The following is a 23,826-nucleotide window of genomic DNA, read 5'->3' as shown; positions in this document are numbered from 1 at the left end:
ATTTACACTTCCACTAGCTATGTCTTGTAAATGCAACTTTTTGCATATAGTCTCCCCCATTCAAATGTGAGCTCCTTGAGGAAAGGGACATTGTTTTTAGCTTTCTTTGTATCCCCAGAGCTTAGCACCATATATAGCACATAGTAAGTGTTTAACAAAGCAAGCATTTATTATGGCCTGACTGATGAAAGCATAAAGATGAATTCATGAGCATAGAGAAGAAGCAGTAATGGGGGGCAAGAGTCAGAGCCTGTGTCATAGAAAGGATAAACATTGATTTCCCAGGATATGTGCCAGGGTCACTATGGCCTTTGCTGTCTTTGTTTCTTTGTAAGCCTAGTCACTGGGCTCAACTGTGTAGAAAAGATCCTTTTCCATTCTGTTTCCTCCTAAAATCTTGGGAAAATGAGGTCAAACATGAAAGAAATATAAGTTTGTGTAGAAGGAGGGAAGCCTGTTGAGAATCAAGTTGGGGAGGAGGGAGAAGATGCAGCAAGACATCTGCCATGATCAAGATGGCTTGACCTCACCCTTCCCCAGGGGAAAAAAAGAGAACCCAAGTGTTAATTGGCTTTGGTGTTTCAGGCTGATGTTTCAGCCAAGGGAAAAGAAGGAAGGATGCCTCTGCAACAGTAGCCTGTACCAGAGAGGGTACTTCCCCTGCAGGATCAAGTGCAGGAAAGTCAAGAGGGGCTTAGCGTGCCTCCTTACATGGGAGGCAGACCTTCACATGGAGCAGATAGTCCTGGGTTTAGTCTGTATGATAGTAACTCAGGGTGGTATTTGGACTCTCATGGAAGAGGCAGTGTGATCTTTGATCTGAATAAGTTCAACCCAGTTTCCCAAAAAAAGAACCTGGGTGCATGCCCAGTATGTGCCCAAGATTGCCATGTCAGCTATGGATGCCTCCCTTTAGGCTAAGATGGGTGGGGGTAGAATTCCTCCTGAATATAAAGATTTAAGGGAGCTTCCTTTAGAGGATCAAGAAAGGGTAGACCTTTCCGGCAAAGTGATTAGGCTCATCCCATAGATCTCCTGCCAGTTTATCCCCTACCCCATTTCCCAAATACGTGAATTGGTGCATCAAATGAGGAGATTAAAAAGTTACATAGGTGCATATGTGTGAACATAAAGGGGTTCCTCCAGCCCTCATGGTTGCCAGCATGGACATCTCTTTGTACCCCAAAAGAAAGAAAGCTGGGCCCCTAAACTCACTATTGAAAGACTCACAAAAATTGCCACTTGCAACTGCTGTTCTCACTGATCTTGGTTAGTTTCTGTTAGAATCTGAGGAATATGACTATAACAAAGCTAGATTCATGAAGGGCATTTTCTTTCTTCAAATTAGACTTTGGAATGAGCAGAAGACAACTTTGTAGATATAATCTGGATAATATGAATACTTGATCATGCCTTTCAAACACATGGTCAGTGAAAAGTTTTGGTGCACCTTCTCAATCAACATGTTGTAGATATAGATGACAACTTCATTTTCCCTTTGCCTAAACAAGATCACATCGTTCAGATGCGAGTACTCACCTGATTCCTTCACCATGGTTTGTACTGCAAGGCTGAGAAGTCTGATTCTAGGGCTCTGCAAACTGACAGATTCTCTGAGTCTCAGGAGACAACAATATTTGAAGGTCTGTGTTGCCAGGAACTCAGAAACTGGGAGCCAGGTGCATGTTAAGTATATCTTCTGGGTATGCCTTATTCCCCAGAATTTTAGGATGAGACTGTGAACCTGATGCCTAGTGTGAGTTCAGTCTAGCAATGGGAACCCAATCAGAGGATAATTACTGACACAGAGGGCCAGCCAGAAGCCCAGGCTTGCTCTGCCATCAGCTCCCTTGTGGTTGGTGCAGCAAGCCAACTTGTTTGCTTGGGAGCTGATCAACTTGGAAGCTGAGCCCCCTACTCTTACAGCCATGCCTTGCTCAGTTATCATAGGAACCTGACAGAAAACTGATTCTGCCCCCATGCTATGGCTGACAAATTCTCAACTCTTCCCTTTATCTCTGCCATTCAGTCACTTCCTATGGTGAAATACTTTTCTCCTGATGCCTCTTTCCAAATTCTCATCCCTAACCCACCCCAATCCCTATTCTCTACTGTGTCCTCTGGAATTCATGCTCCATTATTAACAATCTCCATGCTATCTTAGACCCCTTCATCTCACATTCTTTCCATCTTCTGGCACTCACAGAAACCTGATTCTCTTCAGAAGACATTTCACCACTGGCCACACTGTCTAGTGCTGCTTGGGACAGGAGGAGTCAGCCTACTTCTTGCTATCTACTGCTAAGTCCAGATGCTCCTAATGCCACCATCACTCTAAAGCCTTCCATCCTTTGAGATTTACTCCATCTGTCCATATCAGCCCATCTAAATGCTTATTTCTGTAATCTAGGTGGTTTTCTCTCCTTTCTCAAGGAGTTCAGTATTTGATTTATAGTCTTCCTTCTCAACTCAGTCCCCACCTTCACACATGCAAATGTCAATATACTCATTGATGTTCCCTGGCCTCCCTGTTCATCAGCTTCCTCAATTCTCATCACTGATAATTTCATTCTGCCTCAGCCATAGATCTCACCATTACCTATAACTGCCACCTCCATGATTCTGAATGATGAAATTTTCTTCTCTGATCATAATCTCTTATTCTTTTTCCTCATTGTGAATTCTAGGTACTCCATTCCTCTCTATTATCCCAATTCATCATCCTTGCTCTGGCCTCTCTTTCATTTCTTCACAGCCTTGATCATAAAGGTGACTAGTTCAACTCTACACTTTCTTCCACCAATGGGTCTCTTTCCCCCTATGTTATTTTTAAATTTTATTTATTTTTACTTTTCAACATTCACTTCCATAAGTTTTAAATTTTCTCCACCTTCCTCCCCTTCCCCTACACTATTTTTTTAAAAATATAGTTACCCACATCTGTGTCACATCCCTCTGTTAGACTATGATGTCAATCATCAACCCTAGATTATCCCCGCCATCTGTTCTTTCTGTTCTCACTTCCATGCTGCTGAACACTGCAGGGAAAGCCATATAACCATACTGACTGGATCCATTACAAATTCATTATCTAGTTTCAACTAGTGGCCTCCCCGCTAAAGTCAATCCTCCTATTCTTCCCTGATTGATTCCTCAGCACAGCAGCAGCTCAAAATCTTCACTTAACTCTTGATTGTGGAATCACTACCTCCCTCCTCCTCCCTTGCTATATTTCTATACTTGTTCTCCTCCTTTCTATACACTGAGAAAATCAAGGCCATCCACTGGGAGCTTCCTTATCTCTTCTATATATCAAAATTCTTCAGTATCTCCATTCATCTTCTCCATTACTCTAGTGTCCAGAGGAGAAGTGGCCCTTCTCCTGGGCTTCTGGTCCCATCCCATCCCTTTTCTTCTGGGAGCCAACCATCCCACTCTCTCATCTTCAGTCTCTCCCTTTCTAGTGGTCTCTTTCTTTTTGCCAAAGAAAAAAATACCCAAGTCTCTACTTTCTTAAAAAAAAAAAAAAGGCAAGGACTTCACTTGACCCCCTGCCACGCCCCTAAGCCCTAATCCTATCTCTCCCTCCCTTTCTTTGCCAAATTCCCAGAAAGTGTGATTTCTTCACAATCCACTCCCTTCTTAAGCCTTTACAATCATTCTTCTAAGTCCAGGATTCTACTGAAACTGCTGACTCGCAAGAGATATAGGTGCTGCTGTTATCCCCATTTTACAGTTGTAGAAACTGAAGCAGACAAAGGCTAAGGGACTAGAAAGTGTCTGAGGCAGCATTTGAACTCAGCTCTTCCTGCTTCTAGGCTCAGCTCACTCCCTCCCTACCACAGCCAGAGGACTGGTGTACTTTCAAATGACATCTGAACTCTAACTGCCCTTTACGTTGTGAAGACAGACACTTCTCAGACAGCTCTTGGAGGCACTGTTGGTGTTGGGACTCCAAAAATAGATGGGGGTTCAGCTACCCCTCATAGTCCTTCTCACAAGAAGGTAGATAAATCAAGGGATTAAATAGTTTCTGCCGTGCTACCTGGCATACTTACAGAAAAACTAGGTCCCCATTCCTACAAATGGCACAGTCTGCTAAAAATAAAGTCCTGTGTTCTGCCATTGGCTGTTGACCTTTTCAGGAATCCTCTGGGTTCTCCCCAATGCATTTGGCAGCAGATATCCCAGAGACCCAGCAAATGTTAGGGGCTGGAACCCAGATGCTCAGCCTCCTGTTCAACATGAGATGATTCAGTGGCCCTGTCGTGCCCCCACCACCGCACACCACAGCGCCAGTCTGAATCTTTGTCCTGCCCCAGGCCCAGGCCTGTATCCCCAACACTGCAAGATGCTTCTACAGAGACCCATTAGTGGAAGAGTCGATTTGCAAACATTGGCCAGAGACAGGGGAGCCCTGATAAACTTGGTCCCTGGGGTTAGCATCTGGAAGTGGCTAATCACTTTATTGTTCTAGTTGTTTTGAGATGTTAACATTCCAGGCATCCAGAGAAAACTCAGCTGGCCATTCTGATGAGGACTAAAGCCCCGGAAGACACATGCTGGGAGAAAATCTTCCCTTCATGACCTCCATCCAAGGTTCAGAAATAAGTCTTGCTTTTGCAGGAACAAAAAATATTTCCCTCAGGAGAGGGGTAAAAAAAAAAAACATTTTCTGACATCAGCAAAATGAGTGGATTTCCCCTAAGGGCTTCCATTAAATCCATGAATTTAATTCTTTGTCCAAAAATGCAGACAAGTCTCCTGCTCTAACTATTGTTAACCTGAAAGTTTGGTTAAAGGAGGCAAACGGAGCTAGGTGATAGAAAATTTATATTGCTTACTCATTTATTCCCTTAAGCCAGCAGATACATACATGTATGGGGCCAGACCAAGTCTGACTGCCTGTACAAAGGAATGAGAAAGGTTATATACATTATTTTTAGCAGACTCAGCATTACATCACTTTTATGATCCCCATGTATGTTTAACCATGATACAAGAAAAGGATTTTCCTTAAAGGAATAGGTTGTAAATACAATAAGTCAGGATAGTTGACAAAATGTCAATTGGAATTACAACCCAGGATCTCTGTGTTTCATTTACCATTAACATTCCATAACATAGTATATGCCCATAAAATATTAAGATAAGAAAAAGTCACATAATTCAAGATAGCATCTGGGGTCAAGGTTCTCACCCTTAATGGCCATGGACAGAGGAAAGAATGCTCTTAAATCAGCCCCATCTGGGCTTGTTGACACAAGAAGAGGCATTTTCTGGGTAAACTCAGAGAACAAAGAAGCTTGGGTTCAGCTCTTCTTCTGGTTGATCATTAATAAAAGGCTCTGGCCCTTGCTGAAAGTTACAAAAATGATATTAAATGACATTAATGATCATCAGTATACATACAAGCTTTACCTACCTACTTCTCTTCCATCCCGCCAGGATCCCTTGGGCACAGTCCCAGCAATAGCACCCAAGTGGTCCAGCACTCTTCTATGGGAAGGCTCTCAGGCCCTTCCCCTATCCTGGATTATTTATACTGACACAGAATGATGATTTAAATCATAGATGTATGGGACAGGATTTTTAAGCAATAGGAGAGACATCTTTAGGAGAAACAAAGTAAATTTATTTTATAAACCTTGCAAGATTTGGGCACACCTCCATAATGGAGGAGGTGAGGTAAAAGGGAACCTGCCTTAATTTACACTCTTAATGAAAAGATTCCCACCCACCTCTATCCCTTCTCACCATTGGCTGGGAGGTGGGCTTACAGTCTAGGGGCGAAAACTAGACAGAGGACCAAGGTTGAACCGGTCCATTCATGTTTTCCCTATTGGAATTCAATAGCCGGGGTGGTGTCTGAAAGTCTAGGAGAAGAAATGGGGTGGGGGGTGGGGAGGAGAGACCTTCCTGGAGCAGAGAACAAATAGCTCACAGGAAGTTCATTATCTTCTAACATCTGAGAGAGGGGGGAAGGGCATGCCCACAGCTCCAGGCCCTGACCTTCCAGAATCACAAGGCCAAATCTCAAACCTCTCCTACTCCCTTAGACATACCCTGTGAAGTCTTCACAATTATCCATCCCATTCATAGGCCTGCAGGAAGGGCTTGGAAAACACAGATAGCTGATATCTGTAGAGCACATTAAGGTTTGCGGAGCATTGAACGCAATCTCATTTGACCCTCACAACAACCGTGATAGGCAGCTTCATTTTACAGAGGAAGCAGATTCAGAGAGATAGTGTCTAGCTCAAGCATCACACTGGCAACAAGTGGCAAGAGTGTGCTGGAGGCAGCTCGAGGGCTCACAGCTAACTGGTTCATAGGTGGTGCGATTTACTGGCTTGCTGACGTGTAGACTTAGGAAAGTGATGGAGCCCATGTTAATAATGCAAATTCAACCTGAGTGAATCCTATACACACTATCACCCAATCCGGTTGTTAAATATTTACTAGCACATCCCTGAGTGTTGGAGGCTTAAGTCCAGGTCCTCGGTCTGTAAACCCAGTACTCTGCATACTACATCATTGTATCTTTAGGGACCATCTAGTCCAACCCCCTACTTCATGAATGAGAAAACTGAGGCCCAAAGAGAGAAGGAATGCCTGCTTAGGATGCATGCCCTGAGAAACTCAAAATCACATGGGGGGTATGGAGAAAGAAGAAAGTAACAGGCCAAGGGAATGGGACCTGGCCACCCCCACCGAGAGTGAGCTCCTGCTTATAGTTATTTGGGCAATGCAAGCCTGAATGCTTGTTTAACAGTTCTCAAAGTCTGTTTACCCAGAGGGAAGGAGTCTAAATCACAGAATGGGGCTACAAGACTTGTGGGGAGGGGGGAGAAGATTAGGGAGAGGAGAAGGGAAGGGAACCACGGAGTAAAAAGGACTCCTCATTTGGAATGCAAAATATGGGCCACTGGCAACCTTAACTTCGGTTCTCTGGCAAGGAGAGTTTATGAACTATTGGAGTGCTTTATGGGTTTTCCGTATCTGTTTATGGACTACCTCCCTCATTCAATCAATAAGCATTTGTTGTTCCCCTGAGTGCATTTTCTGAATTTTCTGTGTGATGAAGTAAAGACTATCTGTTACTTGATTTGTATTTGTTACCTTTAGTGCTTATATGGGATCAGGGAACTCCCTTTACCCAAATTTTGAGGAAACTAGACATGAGCTAAACGTAATCTATATTTTGTATATTTCTCTGAAATTCTGGGATACCACAATAGCCCAAAAGTGAGACACAGATCCTCTGAGAACAAGCCCAAAGCTTGTGAGCCCAGAGGTTTGGGGGGGAACTCTGGGCCACAGGTGACATTATTATTCTTTGCTAGCTAGCTTCTCCCATCTTTTTAACACCAATATTCTTCTGGCGATTTTCATACGGCTTTGAGTCATGGAATGGTATGGTCTCTGAGGAAGGGAAGTTTAAGCTCGACCAAAGGAAAATAGAGAGGCGCATAGTGGGCAGGAATATGCTGGCAGCAATACGTTACAAATGAGAAATTACCCAGAAAAGGGGCATCGTCAGAGAAATGTACGACTGGAAAAAAGCCAGGCTGATAGCATGGATGACTGATGGGCAGCTCACATAGTCTACTGCTGCCCATGCAACATCAAGAGATCCACAGTAAGGCCCACACGCAATGGAGGACCCCCTGTGACAGAGGCAGGGGAAGACGTGGATCAGGGTCCATACATAATGGGCAACACGTGATCTGCAATAATTGAAAGACATCCATGAGATTACAAACCCATCGGAGCATTGGTGTGGAGCATAGAAGAGAAATAAATGACACATTGCCACCCTCAGTGCTTGCAGTCTACTTGGGAAGGAAAGCCACACAAATAGGAAATAGCTATGAAAACACAACAGTGAGTAAATGAATATGAAATTCTGGGAGAGAGAGGGTTTCCCTTTCCTTCTCCCTCCTTCCACCTCTCTCTCCTCTCCCTCCCCATCTTTCTCCCCCTTCTCTCACTTTCTCTCTCCCTGCTTTACCCCCTCTCTCCCTCCTCTGCCCCCTCTCTCCCTCCATCTCTATACCCCTCTTTCTCCCCCATCTTTCTTCCCTTCTCTCCCCCTGCTTTACCCCCTCTCTCCCTCTGCTCCCTTCACTCTATCTCTCTCTGCCCCCTCTCTCCTTCCCTCTCGATGCCCCCTTTTTCTCCCCCATCTTTCTCCCTGCCCAATTCTCTCTCACCCCCCACTTCTCATCAGTATTAGACTTGAGCCCCTGACCAATATGGTGGTGGATCCTGCAGTTAACCTGGTGAGAATACAAAGCTGAGGCCTTTGTCCATAAAAGGGGAGCATCCCATGGATCTGGGTCTGCACCCTGGTCCCTTGCCGGGAAGGCTCAGTGAGCTCCTTTATTGACTGGTCCTTAGTGACTCGAGCTATCTCCAGACAGTTAATTGAGGTGGAGAGGGGCAGCCAAAGGGCTTAGAGGAAAGTGGTATCCTTCTCTCCTGCCCTCTCCTGCACTCTAGTTTTGAAATAAAAGGTAAAGAGAAGGGTAGAGTTGTTTCACAGATAAGTCTTATAGAATGGGGGGAGGGTCTTCTAACGATCCATCCTTTTCAACCAATCATCAGGAGGCATCCTTGTCACTGAGAACCCATCAGAGGAGCTTGTTGTATCCTCCCAAAGAAGCACTTGTATCCAAAGATTTTCTGAGAGGGGCTGGCTAGGGAACAGGTCTACTTCAATAGGAAATACCCTCTTCCAACAAAGGTCCATGCAATCTCATCAAGTTGATTCAGGAACCTACAAAACTGACCAGCCCTGCTGTACTCTTTTTAAACTTACCGACTGGTAAATGTTTAACAACAGGCTGGGATGGGGGGGGGGGGGGTTGGCGTGAAATGTATGCAGGACATACTTTTACATTTAATCTACATCCTTTACATTTTCTCCATCACTTTCTTGAGTTTGAACACTCCACAGAACAATAAATCAAGCCCTGATTTGTAGTATTTGCCAATTTCAGAGGCATAAATGCTCACACTAAAAATTTAACTATCAGCTAGCTCTCCCATAGTCCCTCTATTGGACCATAAATTCTAAGGCAGGTAGGGGTGGTATCTTGTCTAAAATTTATGCCTCATCAGATTTTTGCTTGTCAATGCTAAAGTTTCTATTCAGATACCATAAGTAAACCTTTGCAGGCTTGGATTTGACTTTAAGAAGCTTTAGACTAAAATAAATTCCACAGAACTTTATTTTTTTTTGTATTTTTCTTTAAGTCTCATGGGATAGTTAATATCACAGGATTCACATCTGCAGTCAGAGAAAGTCCTAAAAATACCAGCTGGAGCAAAATGTTAGTGGTTAGCACGGGGCCCAACAAATCTTTGGTTACCTAAACTCCATTTCAGGTTCAGATGAACTTATGGTATGGAAAAATAGGGAGTTTCTCATAGTACAGAAAACTCATAGCACTGGAAAGAATGTTAGATTTAGAGAGAGAACCTGGTTCAAATCCTAGTCTGCCACTTAAGCAACTCACCATAGGGTCCATCCTAACTCCTAGTCTATGCTCCTAGGATCTGTACAGTGTTCTGTGCACAGTAGGAATGGAAAATCCATTGGCTGAATTAATCATAGCCGTGAGTAATGACTCAGATGGGCTAAGAGAAAGGAAGAGGGCATTTGGGGCAAGGAGAATATGTTGAACAAGGGTCTAAAGATAGGAATAAATTCAGCACTGCTTAGGAGATAATGTGAAGAGTTCTGTTAGGAGGAGGAGGAAATAAGGTAGAATGTAGTCAGTTTTATCTAAAAATGATTTTGAATAGCTTAAGTTTATCTTTTAGGTAACCTACCAAAACTCAGGGGCAGCCAGGTGGCTCAGTGGATAGAGCACTGAGATGGGAATCAGGAAGACTCATCTTCCCGAGTTCAAATCCAGCCTCAGACACCTATTAGCTGTGTGACCCTGATCAAGTCATTTAGCCCTGTTTGCCTCAGTTTCCTTGCCTGTCAAATGGACTGGAGAAGGAAATGGCAAACCACTCCAGTATCTTTGCCAGGAAAAACCCAAATAGGGTCACAAAGAGTCAGACACAACTGAAACAACTGAACAAAAACAACCAAAACGCAGAAACTTTCCTCCTCCTCCCCCTCCCCCATCTTGTTTCAAGACTGACAATTCTTGAAGTCAAGCTTTTTTTTCCCTGAACATTTTGAAATACTTCTGGCTAGAAAGAACAGAATCATTTTAAAAGATTGCACATGGCAGTTTCCTTCCAGGCATTTGTATAAGTGCCACCCCCTCCCTGTTAGTAACAAGTCATGCAAGATTAGCCCCATAGCTTTCTGGGATCGGTTTCCTAGACTCAGAACACTGTAGATCTTGCTGTTGCTGTCCTTCAGCTGTTTCAGTTGCATCCGACTCTTCATGACCCCATTTGGGGTTTTCTTGGCAAAGATACTGGAGTGGTTTGTCATTTCCTTCTCCAGTACCTTTGACAGATGAGGAAACTGAGGCAAACAGGGTTAAGTGACTTACCCAGGGTCACACAGCTGGTCTGAGGCCATATTTGAAGTCAGGTCATCCTGACTCCGAGCCCCATACTCTATATACCGTGCCACCTAGCTGCCCCAAACACTGTAGATATTTACCTAGATTTTAGCAAAGCATTTGCCCCAGCACTTGGCATAATGTCTGGCACATTTTAGTCACTTGATGTTTATTGATTGGTTTATTGGTTGATTCACTCATGGTATTCTTGTAGAAAAGACAGACAGGAGGTAGGTAATATATCATTTAGGTGGATCCAGAATTGGTTGATGCCTGGACCCAAATGGGTTCAAAGTCAACTTGGAAGGAAGGTCTCAGTGAGATGCCTAGCCCAGGAATACGTGGCAGCCCAACGTAATTAACAGTTGTATGCTTACCAAATGTGTGACTGATATAGAGTGGCTGACACAAATTTAAACCTGATGGTAGAGGAAATTAGCATTACGAATGGGCTGCCTTGGGAGGCTGTGGGTTCCCTCTCAGTAAAGGTCTTCAAGAAGAGATATGAATGCTTGCTGGGTGTCACACAGGGAATTCTTGTCAAAGTGTGAAATGCATTAAATGACCTCTGAGGACCCTCCCAACTCTGAAATTCTTTGATTCTGTGAGAGATGATCAAGGAGCATGGCGGAGGTTGCACACTGGGGATGAGCTGTGGAGGGTTTGATCACGCCTGGTTCAGAGAAAAGAAGGTGTTTAGATGACGTTCACATTGCCTGCAATGCTGGGGTACAATTGTCAAACCTGCGCATCTTTTCTGAGGTTTGTGGAGTGGTGCATAGGAGAATACAGGAGTAAAGGCAAGGGCCTGGGGAGGTGGTAAGAGTCCAGTGATGGTGGTCCAGAGCTTTCTTTGTACAGCCCTGGCTGATCCCCATGTGCATCTGCATTCCCCAGGGCATCTGTGTGTAGTCCATAATGAGGCCCATGGGAGGGCTCTGCAACCAGGACACAGAATATAACAAAATGATCCTCTAAGCTATCCTGGCATGACCTGAAGATTCCTGAAACTTCCAGAATCAAGAGCCACATCTAATCCATGGATTCAGCTTAATCCCCCCCTAGCAGAAATGATTGCCCAATGGTGAACATGTTTACATGGCGCCCTGACCCACCCCCACCCTCCACCTAGCAAAATCCTCCATATTCTTTAAGGCCTGATTCCATTTCTAACTCCATGATGCTTTTTTGGAAGGGATGTCCCCTCAGATCTTTTGTAGCTCTTTCAGCAGCCTCATCTCATTATGCTGTGCTTTTATCCTTGTTCAGTCATTTTCAGTTGTGTCAGACTCTTCATGACCCTCTTTTGGGTTGTCTTGGCAGAGATACTGGAGGGGTTTGCCACTTCCTTCTCTAGCTCATTTGACAGATGAGGAAGCTGAGGCAAACAGGGTTAAGTGACTTGCCCAGGGTTACACAGCTACTAAGTATCTGAGGCTGAATTTGAACTCAGGTCTTCCTGACTCCAGGCCCAGCACTCTATCCGCTGCAACACCTAGCTGCCCTATTCAGTTTTATGTGAGTTATCTGCATACATCTAGGTCATCAGCTCTGTCCTTGGTTACTCATCTTTATATCTCCCTCTGCTAACCCAACCCTTTGTACCTCACAGGCAGGTGTTTAATCAAGCCAGTACAGTGTAAAGTGTCAGGCCTGGAGACCTGGGTTCAAATCCCACCCTCTGGCACTTACTGGTTGTTGTGATGATGGGAAAGTTACTTTTGCCTAACCTTCAGTTTCCATATTTGTAAAAAGGGGATAATAATACAGTATGTACCTCAAAGGGCTGATGCCAGGCTCAAATAAGATAATGTATACAGTTCTGTAACCCTTAAAAGGCTATGTCGGTTCTAATTATGTGAACTAGAGGGAGTAAGGAGTGAGATAATGAAAGTCCAATTGGAATGGGGAGAGACTAGAGTCTGGGAAAGCAGATGGGAGGGTCATTGTGGCCCTTAAGATGTCATATGGTAACAGCTTCTTCAACGTGGGACTCTAGCAGAGTGTGGCTCTCAGGGTTAGCAGCAATACATGGATGCCATGGTAATGATCATATTTCATCCTCAACTCAGTCAATTGTTGCATCTCAGATTTTCACACTTAAAGAGGTTGTTTAGAATACAAATTTGGAATCAGGAATACCAAGGTTAAAAATCCCGGTTTGGAAACTTAAGGGTGGTGTGACCCTAGCCAAGTCACTTATCTCTTATTCTCGGGTTATTTATCTATATAATTTGTATAATAGTACCTACCTCAGAGGACTATTGGGAGAAACAAATGAGAAAATACTCTGCACAGCAAAGGATCATAGAATTAAACATAGAAGGGCCTTAGAGACCATATATCTAACCCCTTCATTTTACAGCTGAGGGACCAAAGGCCCAGAGAGGTTAAGCTTACCCAGGGTTACACAGTAAATGTCAGACCTGGGCCTCTGACTACAAATACAATCCTCTCTTTCCTGAATGTGGGTCATAATAACTCTTGTTCTCCCTACTTAAGCAAGCATGAACTGCTTTTCACTGGGGGGGTGTCACGACTTCTGTCTCTCCAGAACCAGCCCTCCTCCCTGGCTATGTTGGACCTGCTACACGTGGCTCGTGACATTGCCTGTGGCTGTCAGTACCTGGAAGAAAACCACTTCATTCACCGGTAAGTCTGAGGGATCTGGTTGTTCCTGCCCCCTCTGACCCCAGGCAGCCTCACCTTCATTATGCTGTGAGGGCACAAACCTGCCCAAACATGGTAACAAGGGACGGTGCCCAAGAGGCAAGCTGCAAAACAAGGATATTTTTCTTAATCAGCCAGGGATGTGTTCTAAATGATTACTGAATCCACTGAGACTTTAAGTTTCTCCATCTGTAAAATCAGCATCGTCATTTTGATTCCAGTGGTAGATGTGTAAATGATTTATTCTGGGAACCTTGCCTGTGTTATTGTACCCTGGATGGGAGCGGGGAGGGAAGAAGCTTCAGCCACCGATATTCATGGTGGTCTCAAACTTTACAGGGCTTCAGAGGGAGAATGAAATGGAATTCAAGGTTTCCAAATCTGCGAGGATAAGAACTCTTTTCCTTACTTCATAAATCTTGTTCTCTCCCTTTTGAAACCTTACTTTAAATGTGCGACTAAAGGGTATTTAGATCAGAGATCCTACTGAAAGTACTTGCCATGTTACACTTGCTGCTGTTCCTTGTTTGTTTATTGTCTTCATATCTGGAGGTTTGAGGTCAGCCTTAAAAGTCAAATGGATTAATGGGCCCTTTGCAAAGCCTGTTCAATCATTTTCTAAGTTAAACTTCACTATTCTCTTAGTTGGTAGGTGAAAAGCAGCATTTTGCCCATTATACAGATTCAGAAGCTGAAGTGTAACAGAGCTTCCTTCTCCCCTCCCTACCAATCCTTTCTCCCCACGTACCCTGAGATGCCCTTAATGCACAAAGTGTAACCCAGGTCTCCAGGTTGGAGCATCTGTGTAAGACTCTCCTCATTGGTAAAGGGTATGGACCCTTTGTGAAGGGATTCCAAAGCTCTCAACCCTCTCTGCCCTGAGTCATCATTCTCTCCACCAATGAGGTGGGTCTTATGCAAATGTTCCAAGCTTGACCCCTAAATTGTTAACTGTTTTTGGTTGCCACATTTTTGCAAGGGCATTGCCAAGCTGGAGTGTATCTAGAAAAAGGTGAGACATAGAGGACTGCCATAGGAGGATCAATTCAAAGACGTGCTCACCACTATAATGGAAGTAGTGGGTGTCCCCCTCCATAGAGGCTTTCAAATGATGTCTGTACTTGTTGGGGATATTTGTGCTTTATCAGGCAAAGCTTGGACAGATGCCTCTGAGGTTCTTTCCAAATCTAAAATTCTCTGGTTTGTTTGGTTTTTTACTATGCCATCTATCCCCTACCTTTACCCTGGCTGGCTTCATCTTAAGCAGTCCAGACACATGAAAGTCTATGATTTTCTTTACAGGTAGAACAGCAGGCTATGATCGAATGGAAACAGTGATAGACCAAGCTTCACAGACTAGAGAGTCTGTGGGGTCCCTTCCTTTCCAGCTCCAAGACCCCAGTGAAGAACCCCAGCCCTCACTATCTTATATATTCTTTCCTTCAGAAAGCTCTTCCCTCTGCTCCTTGTAAAACCTCTCTCGAAACCACATTCTTAGTGAAACAGTGAGGCATCAGTCACCATGCTTCACAGAATTACAATGAAGAATCATGGGATTGGAGGGGACAGACCTCAAAGGTCAACCTCCCTGCCAAAGTAGAAATCCTCTTAGTAAAACTCCCAATGTTCTAACTGAGCATCTGATTGAGACAAGGAGTTCAGTCCCTTGGAAGGTAGCCCATACCATTTAGGGATGTTTCTAGTTGTTAGAACTTTGTTAAACAGAGCCCAAACCTGCCTCCCAGTAACTTCTTCCTGTTTACCTCTTAGTTCTTCTCTCTGACGCTATTCAGAATAGCCAGAGGGGGAGTGAGGGCTACATACTCTTTGATTTATTGTTCTGTTCACTGTCTAGGCTTAGAATGTTCACAGTACAAATTAAACTTTAAAGTACAAGCATACATTTTGTTTCTTGAAAGCCCAGTAGCTCCCCCTCTTTTGCTCTATGAGCTTCCCTTGAGCTCAGCAGGAGCTCCACAGCAGGCTTAGAGAATGAAGTCATCACCAGACTGGAAGCCTGGGGACTGAAGAGTAACAGTGATAATACTAGCTGGCATTTATACAGCATTTTATGGCTTGTTAGGTGCTCTACCTCCATTATCTCATTTGAACCTCAAAACACCCCTGTGAATAAGCCTACTCTCCCCTCCACAACAGCTATCTTGTTCCCCCTAAGTCTCCTTATTCCCTGTTCCTCCATGCTCTTCATCATCTTCCTCAAATGAATTCCAGTTTGTCAATATCTTTGCCTCAAATGTGGTGGTCAGAACTAGATACAATGTTCAAGAAGTGGTCCGCCTGATGCAGAATAGTCGGATTAATACGTCCCATTATCTAGACACTAAATGCCTATTAAGAGCCTCTAAAATGCATTAGCCTTTTTTTAGTAGCCTCATATAACTCTAGGTTTATATTGAGCTTGTGGTCAACCAAAACCTCAAGGTCTTTTTTCACACACAAAAAAACCCTTATCTCTCAAATATTATAATTATGCAATTGATTTTCTTAACCCTAAGCATATTGCGCTTCCCTGCTACATTTCATCTTGTCTGGCTAGGGCCCACCATCCCACCCAGTTGAGATCATTTTGAGTCTTGATTCTGCCATCCCTCCTATTAGCTATCCCTCCCAGCTTGATGCCATCTGCCAGTTTTATAAGCCTGCCTGTTCTGTCTTTGTCTGAAGAGAAGAGGACCAAAGATGGGGCCCTGCAGCACATCAGAGGTCTCCCTACCAGCTGCCATTAGTCCACACTCTTTGTTCAGCCTGCTGGGAATCCACTTCACTCTACTATCACCCAGCCTACATCTCTCCATATTGTTTGTACACAGTATCTCTCAAGATGTACTCTGCCTCATGTGTTGAAAGAGACTACGTGTTGTCCGTGATTTCCCAGCTCTGCAGAAAAGCAATAGTGCTGCTTAGGGGGAATGGCGGGGTTCCTGGTTAGCCAGTGAGCACGCAGAGTCAAAGAGAACCCCAGAAGCTATCTAGTCCAACTTGGCTTGAGTATCCCCTTTACAACGTCTCTAACAAGCAGCCACCTAGCCCTCCCTTCCTAGCCACCCTTCCTCTATCACCACTTTCTTTTCTAGTCTGGTATTTAAGTACCACCATCCATAGGCCTCCCCCACTCCCAGACCCCCAAAAAAGGCTCCATCATATTTTCCCAGGCTTCTCCTAGACGTGGCTCTTCATACATTCTGTGTTCCAGCCAAGCTGGACCACTAGTTATTTCCCCATAGTGTCCAGTCACCACCACCCTTTGTGCATTCATGTAGGCCTTATAATATCCTTATACCACATTTTATCTTGTTGAAATCCTTCTCTTCCCCCAAGACTCAATTAAGGTGCTTCCTCTTCTCTGATCTCCTACCCCACCCCCCACCACCTCCAATAGAAAATGATTACCCCCTCCTTAGATTATCCTAGAAGCCTTCTGTCTGGCTCTCTTCTTTGTCTCTATCATATGTTACCTATGAGATATATGCATATACATACATAGATAAATAGGTGTGTATGTATGCACACATATATATACACACATACACTTATATGCATATATATGTGTGAGCTATATGTATATATGTGTGTGTATATCATCCCCTCTATTTGACTGTCATATCCCTGAGGTCAGGGACTCTCTTCTTTACACCCACAGCATTTAATGCAGTGCCTTGAACACTGCCTTAAAAATATTTGTTGAGTGAAATTCAATTTTCAGATATTGCAACCAAATTCAAACCATCTGTTTAACAAGCTCTTCTAGAATTTGGCCATGAATTAATGCCAAGCTTATCATTCTGGAGCTGGCATCTACCTTTTTCCCTTTCTTGAAAATCTAGATTTTTCCCATATCTAATCTCATGATATCCCTTCCATTCCCCATAGTTTCACAAAGGTTACTAACAGTGGTTCCATAATCATATCATGACAAGCGATTCGTGTGAGCCTAGAGACTTAATTCATTCAAAGTGGTTACTCTCTCCCTTGGCTTTTCAATTCCCTCTTAACCCATGCTGAAGCTATCCAAGACTAATGGAACAAGGAATACATTCTCCTTAATGGAGGATATGGAAGCAAAATATGATTTGAGTAGTTCCACTTTTCTTTGTCATCTGTGAGCATTCTACTACATTCCCTAGGTAGTAGGCTTATTCTTCCTGGTCCTTCATGCTCTTAATATGGTCTTTAAAACCTTTTACTCTTGTCTTTAGAATTTTCTTCAGGCCACAATTTATTCTAGGCTTCAGTCTAGACACCATTAATACAGTATGCATTATTATTTTCTGTTCATCTTTACAGATGCTTCCATTTTTTAAAAAAATAGGACCTTTAAGAATTTGAACTGAAAAGAGAGCATACTGTGCAGCCATATTCACCTCTTTAGGTGCCTCTCTTTTTCCATCTTCACTGCTTGGATAATGATAATTTTTAGGGTATATCATCCTTTTTGAGCTAATTTCTCTTTTAGAATCTCCAGCCTATAGGGTCATCCTGTCTGTTCTCTCATCTTTTTAAAATCTGCTTCCCTAAAGTCTAGGGCATGTGTTTAACGAAATCCAGCACTCTCTTCCTTGGTTATAATAAACTCTAAGATAAATATGGTCACTTTCTCCAAAGGCTCATGATGCTTGCACATCTCTGACTGGTCAGATGTGGGGCTAAGAGTAGCAATATTCCTTATAGAATCCTAGATGAATAGAGCTAGATGAGGACTTAAGAGATCATCTAGTCTCTCATTTCATAGGTACACAAGCTGGGTTGGCTCAGCTCCTCTCCGTGGAGGACTTGCTTGGGCAGAGGATTAAGAAGAATTTAGCAGCTGCAGTCCAATATGACTAATGAATTCATATGGTGTGGCCATATGAAGCCAAAGATAACATGCATTAACTATGGATCTTTTCCCCTGCCCTACATGCATTTGGTAGATGTACCTGCAGGTACAGGAATGTTTTTCTGACTCAGATCCATACGTATGGATCAGCTCACCAGCTTTCTCCTTTTCCTTTACCTTATGTATCCCTCACTGTCAAACATTCTATATCTGTCTTTATGACACTTGGATTTAGTCTGCAATTCCTTCCAGGGATAGTTGGGCCCTACATTTTCCAGAGCCATATGTGTTACCTACCTATCCAGCTGATACCTTTCCATTGGCCTCTGTCTCTCATCCAAAGTCACAGTTTTTAATTGAAAAAAGAGATGATGACACCGCTCTTTTCCAAAGGCCATGACTTTCCTACTCACAAACTTAAAGTCATTAGACACATGTTGTAGATTTCTTCAGGTTGTATCATTTATTTCTATATATATTAGTCGTTTTACATGTATTAGCAGAAGGCAGTAGAGTTGATGAATATTAGCAGGTTCTTAATCATATCAAGGAAAATTCCAGATTAGCCATGTGAGGTATCTGTACTTCTGCCTCCATATCTCACAGCAGAATCATAATTATTTGAAAATCTGACAACCCAATATTTTCTTCTCAGTGTTCATAGACTCAACTCCTTTGACCTCTCTTCATGGATCTGTGGGACCGAGGGGATGAAGGGACTTCTGTATAATGACAGACAAAAAAAAATGAGGACTCCAGTCAGGAAAGATGGAAAGGTGGTATGACTGAAGTCTATCAAGGCAAAAAGAATAAAGACGGGGTAGCCTTAGACTGATTCAGTCAATCCTAGAGCACTGTAACCTAGAGATACTTCCTAAAGTGTAAAGAAATGGTTTTAGACAAATGGAGCCATAATTTAGCTTTAAACAGTGAAGTAAGGCAACATGGATGGAGAGCTGCCCTTAGAGTAGGAAAAACTGGGTTTGAATTCCACCTCGGGCAAGTCGCCTAATGTCTCAATGACCCCAAGCCATTCTAAGGCTGTTGGACAACAGATCTGGAGCTCCCTAAAAGGAAGTTTCTTCACAAGAGAGCCCCACTCTAATGAAATCATAGGTTGGAACCACTGATTTGCCTGGTGGGTAGTAAATATATCTTTAAAATTTGGTAACTTCATGGATAATACATCTAGAATTTTATTTAATGGAAGCTAAAGAGGTTTACAGAAAACCCCTGACTTTTGGGGTAAGTATCCTAGAAAACAACAGCATCTGTGCTCTTCTGTAAAATGTCCTTTGGTTCCACCAGTTTTAGTGTCTTTTTATCCCACCAGACAATTATCATCTTCTCTAGCCCTTTTCCCCATCCCCTTTAAAAGTTGTCAAGCCCCCAAATGTAGTATCTCATACTGAATTATACTCCAGGAAACACAAGAAGGGGAGCAAGCTTTCTGGACATCACATGAGGAAGAGAAATTGATTTTTGTGTAAATATTCTCTTTTCACACATTGGTTTGGGAAACTAGATCTTATTTCTCTCTCTTCCAGGGATATTGCTGCTAGGAACTGTCTCTTGACCTGCCCTGGACCAGGCAGAGTGGCCAAGATCGGAGACTTTGGAATGGCTCGAGACATCTACAGGTGGGAAATAACCATTAACCTTCCTTCCATTAAGCACACGCACACCCACACCACAACTCTACCCAGTTTCCCTTGATGAGATGTGCTGACACTCAGTAAGGCAGTCACTAGGATGTTGGACCTGGAGTCAGGAGGCTCTGGTTGCAGTTGTTATTATCCCACTTTTACAGAGAAGGGAACTGGGGCTAAGTCACCTGCCCATGGCCACACAGCTGGTAAATTTAAGAGGCAAAATCAAACCCAGATGTCCCTGAAATCAAGCCCAACAATCTTACTGCTATAGTTTTTTTCTTGTAAGCTAGCAGGAAACTAGCTGCTCCTTACACCATGCTTGCTTACAAAGAAAAGTGATAATGGACCACGTTCTGTTGCTTCTTTCCATTTTTCATTTATAGACTACTGAAAACAGCAGCCAGAGCCCCAGCATCAAAACCCAGTGTTGCAACCACTGACTTCCTGAATGGCTTAACAGATCACTTTGTTGTATACAGTCCATTTTTTGTCAGTCAATAGAATGCAAGCCCCTTGAGGACAAGAGCAATTTCATTTTTATCTTTGGATTCTCCAAAAGATAGGTCCTGGCACAGAGTAGGTACATAATAAATGCTTCCTGCCCCATTGATTTATTGACAAAATAATCACCATCAAGAGCTTTTGCTCTTTGAGCCAGAACAAAAGAAAAGATTGGGTTAAGTAAGATGAATATTGTTGTAATAATACATCTTTGGGTATAATGACTTATTTGGGGAGTGTAACAATTTCTAAGTTCATTTGAGAAAAGGTGATTAAAATACTGAGCTCATTCAAGTCTGGTCTTGGGCAATTAATAATTGTGTGACCTTGGGCAAGTCTCTGAACCTGTTTGCCTCAGTTTCCTCACCTATAAAGTTGAGATAACAATAGTACTTATCTCTCAGGAGTATTGCAAGGTTAATATATTTGAAGTGCTTCGCAAACCTTAAATAGTATTTACTGTTGCTGTTGTTATCATATGAGTACAGTACAGCACCGTTAGGGTAGGCTTTTGTATTTAGAAGGTTTTTATATTTATAGTTGGTTGCCAATTATCTGAATTGTCGAAATGATTCTGTTGCCCATCCCACACTACTTCCCCAGCTAAGACTTGCTTAACTGATCAGAAGCTTGAGGATGTCTTCTCCCACACCCCTTGACAGGGTGGAATGGTGGAAGACAGGCAAGTGGGTGATTCTGAGTATGCATATAAGCAACTTATATCAGAGAATGATATTTATGGGCGATTTCATTCATCCAAGCAACACCCTCATTAAGCACCTACTGCACATAAGGCATAATGCTAGATGATATAAGGGATAAAAAGATGAATAAGACAGCCCTTGTTCTCAATTATCCTAATTTGGGCAACCTGCTGATGTGGCTCATCAAGGCTATACTTATTAAAAGGCTTTAGAGATGTTATTTTTAGACATAATAAAATAATAGACAAAATTCAATGGAGGACCTCTAAACTTTTGCTGAAGCCCATATTTTCTTCTTCATTTTGATTTCTTCATTTATTTCTATTCCTCTTGTGAGTCTCCTTGATGCAACTAATGATTTTAACTAATGATCTTTCTTCCCTCAACCAACCCTCCCAATCCCTCATTAATTTTAATTTCTTAATTAATACTTTGTCAAGTTGTCAGTCAGAGCCTCTGCTCAATGCCCTGAGTAGAGCGACTTCATTTTCCTCTTCTGTCCTACAGAGCAAGCTACTACAGGAAGGGAGGATGCGCCATGCTTCCAGTCAAGTGGATGCCCCCAGAGGCCTTCATGGAGGGGATATTTACATCTAAAACAGACACATGGTGAGTAATCCTCACTGTCCTCCCTTGAATATCATTGACTATCTGCCTCGCATGAGTGAACCAGGGCTATCAATTGCTCGTAAGGATCTAGATTAGCAAATAATGGAGCAAATGTTTGAGCTAAACATGTTCATAGCAATCTCAGATGTCTCCGCTGGACATTACTGACTGAACCTGTTTATGGCCTACTGGTTGGGCTATTACAATGAGAGGAGCCTGATGCAAGTAGTCACCTCTGAGGTTTACTATCCATGAAACCTCGGGCCATTGTAAGTCTCTAGTTTTTTAAATGAAATGGCCTCTGAGATTTTTCCCAACTTTCAAAACATGTTGGGCCAGGGACATTGATGTTCTAAGAAAATCAAATTACTTATGCCAAAATGAGATTTCTCACACACACACACACACACACACACACACACACACACACACCTGTTAAACATGATTTGATAGGAGAAGGAAAACAAGACAATTTCAAACAGAATTGATGAGTGTGGTATGGTGGAGAAAGAAAAGGATGGTAACTTGCAAAGCTAAGGAGGTACGAGGCTCTCAGAAGCCCCCTAGCATTCAGCAGAATCCCAGTCTTCCTATGTTGTAAGTGGCACCATTTAGGTAGCCGGAATTATGTAACCCATAGTTCGTATTTTTTCGTGCCTGAAAAGCGTGAGCCCTTAAACTCAGAGCCTCCTAACTTCATTCATTCAAGTCCTGACTGAAGAGTGCATCTCCACCCCAGGTGCCTTCAGCCCACACAAGTAGAAGGTGAGTCACATAACCCAAATTCAATACTTCAGTCCCTTTCAGGAGTACTTGCTGTTAATAGTTACCCCCCATTTTTTTTCTATAGCCTATTTTGCTATAACTAAAACTCTAGATCTTACAGTCAGGGCTAGAGTGAAAAAGTTTCTCATGCAAAGATTTGTATTTCATTGATCCCATACTGGGCAGCCTGACATGGAGAACGGATGGAGTCAAGACTTCACGTCTGGCCTCAGATATTTCCTAGCTGTATGCTCAGGGTGGGCGAGTCACTTAATCTCTCTCTCTGCCTTAGTTTCCTCACCTACGAAATGGGGGGAATACTAGCCTCTACCTCACAGGGTTAGCTATTATGATGATGATGATTTAGTGACCTCTAACCCACACGCTCCTCGTTTACACATTCAAATTCAGGAATGCTATGGCGCCTCTATTTCCTCTTCCTCTTCTTCAGACGTGGAGAATTGAGACTAAAATGACCAGAAAGGGGCTGTGTCTGGAAGCTGCGTCCATCAGTAAACATTTGTTAAGTACCTGCCATAGCACTGGGCACTGTGCTAGGGACGCAAAGAAAGGCAAAAGACAGCACCTGTCCTCAAGGAGCTCCCTATCGGATTGCTGCATCCTGATTTCCTTTATGCCTTCAGTGACAGAGGGAAAGCAAGGGGAAGGAAAGAGAAAGAAAAATTTGCTGGGAGATAACTGGAAAACACTAGGCCAGCACGGGAGTTGAAAGATGTCCAGTAGTTCCATCTCTGCCACTGAGGGGTTCTGGGACTTTGTCTCAGCTTCAGTCTTCTTTCTTCTTGCCCTTTCAAGGATCATAAAGCACTCAGATTCCTTGGGAGAAAGCCCATCTCTGAGCAGAGTGTGGCAGTTACAAGTGCTCCGACTGCATCCTTGTCTTCAGATGGTCCATCATGTCCCCTGGGTTGTCAGAGGCCATATCACTGTGCAGCATAAATCCTGGCTGTTTCTCCCATTCTGGATAGGCTTCAAGTATGGACTCATACTCATACACAGCCACCATGACCAAATTAGCTACATTCAGACATTACCAGAAAGTGGGCCACAAGGTGATTAATTTTTTGGCCACAGCAACATTCAAAAACCATCAGCTATGGTGTAGAAAGGCTGTGACCCGTCTGGGTAGGGGGAATACCCATGCTGACAAAATAATGAGTCTTTAAATAATTAACATATTTATGAATACGCATAATACATGACTAGGTATAAAGTCAAAGACAGACTCCACTTGTTCAAAGGTTAACTCTGCATCCTCTGATTTCTGGTCAGGTCCTTCGGTGTGCTTCTGTGGGAAATATTCTCCCTTGGATACATGCCCTACCCAAGCAAAAGTAATCAGGAGGTCCTGGAGTTTGTCACCAGTGGAGGACGGATGGATCCACCCAAAAATTGCCCTGGGCCTGTGTACGATACCATCTACTAAGTATAATTTTTCTTTAAAAAAAACTATTTGAATTTTAAATAGAATTTAAAAACAATTCTGTACTTAAAACAGAATGTTTAAAAAGCATTCTGCTCTTCGTTTT

At 43.1% G+C, this 23,826-nt stretch overlaps 2 protein-coding genes across 3 annotated transcripts in view; one reads left to right on the top strand and one right to left on the bottom strand.

Moving 5' to 3' along the window:
• ALK (ALK receptor tyrosine kinase) overlaps nucleotides 1–23,826 on the top strand; it is a 1,045,272-nt gene that overhangs the window by 1,014,396 nt on the left and 7,050 nt on the right. Inside the window, exons 24-27 of the mRNA XM_036748712.1 lie at nucleotides 13,093–13,190; nucleotides 19,593–19,685; nucleotides 21,410–21,511; nucleotides 23,570–23,704. Coding sequence (XP_036604607.1) covers nucleotides 13,093–13,190; nucleotides 19,593–19,685; nucleotides 21,410–21,511; nucleotides 23,570–23,704 — 428 coding nt within the window. The remainder of the gene's footprint in view (nucleotides 1–13,092; nucleotides 13,191–19,592; nucleotides 19,686–21,409; nucleotides 21,512–23,569; nucleotides 23,705–23,826) is intronic.
• The window catches only part of CLIP4 (CAP-Gly domain containing linker protein family member 4), a 95,506-nt gene continuing 90,164 nt past the window's right edge, over nucleotides 18,485–23,826 (bottom strand). For both annotated transcript variants that reach the window (XM_036748717.1, XM_036748716.1), the window contains exon 17: nucleotides 18,485–18,767. In XM_036748717.1, coding sequence (XP_036604612.1) covers nucleotides 18,704–18,767 — 64 coding nt within the window. In that variant the 3' untranslated portion in view covers nucleotides 18,485–18,703. The remainder of the gene's footprint in view (nucleotides 18,768–23,826) is intronic.

Source organism: Trichosurus vulpecula, chromosome 3, assembly GCF_011100635.1.
Source record: "Trichosurus vulpecula isolate mTriVul1 chromosome 3, mTriVul1.pri, whole genome shotgun sequence".
Lineage (NCBI taxonomy): Eukaryota > Metazoa > Chordata > Mammalia > Diprotodontia > Phalangeridae > Trichosurus > Trichosurus vulpecula.
Note: the sequence above shows the minus strand (reverse complement) of the source record. Positions and strands in the feature narration are given on the sequence as shown.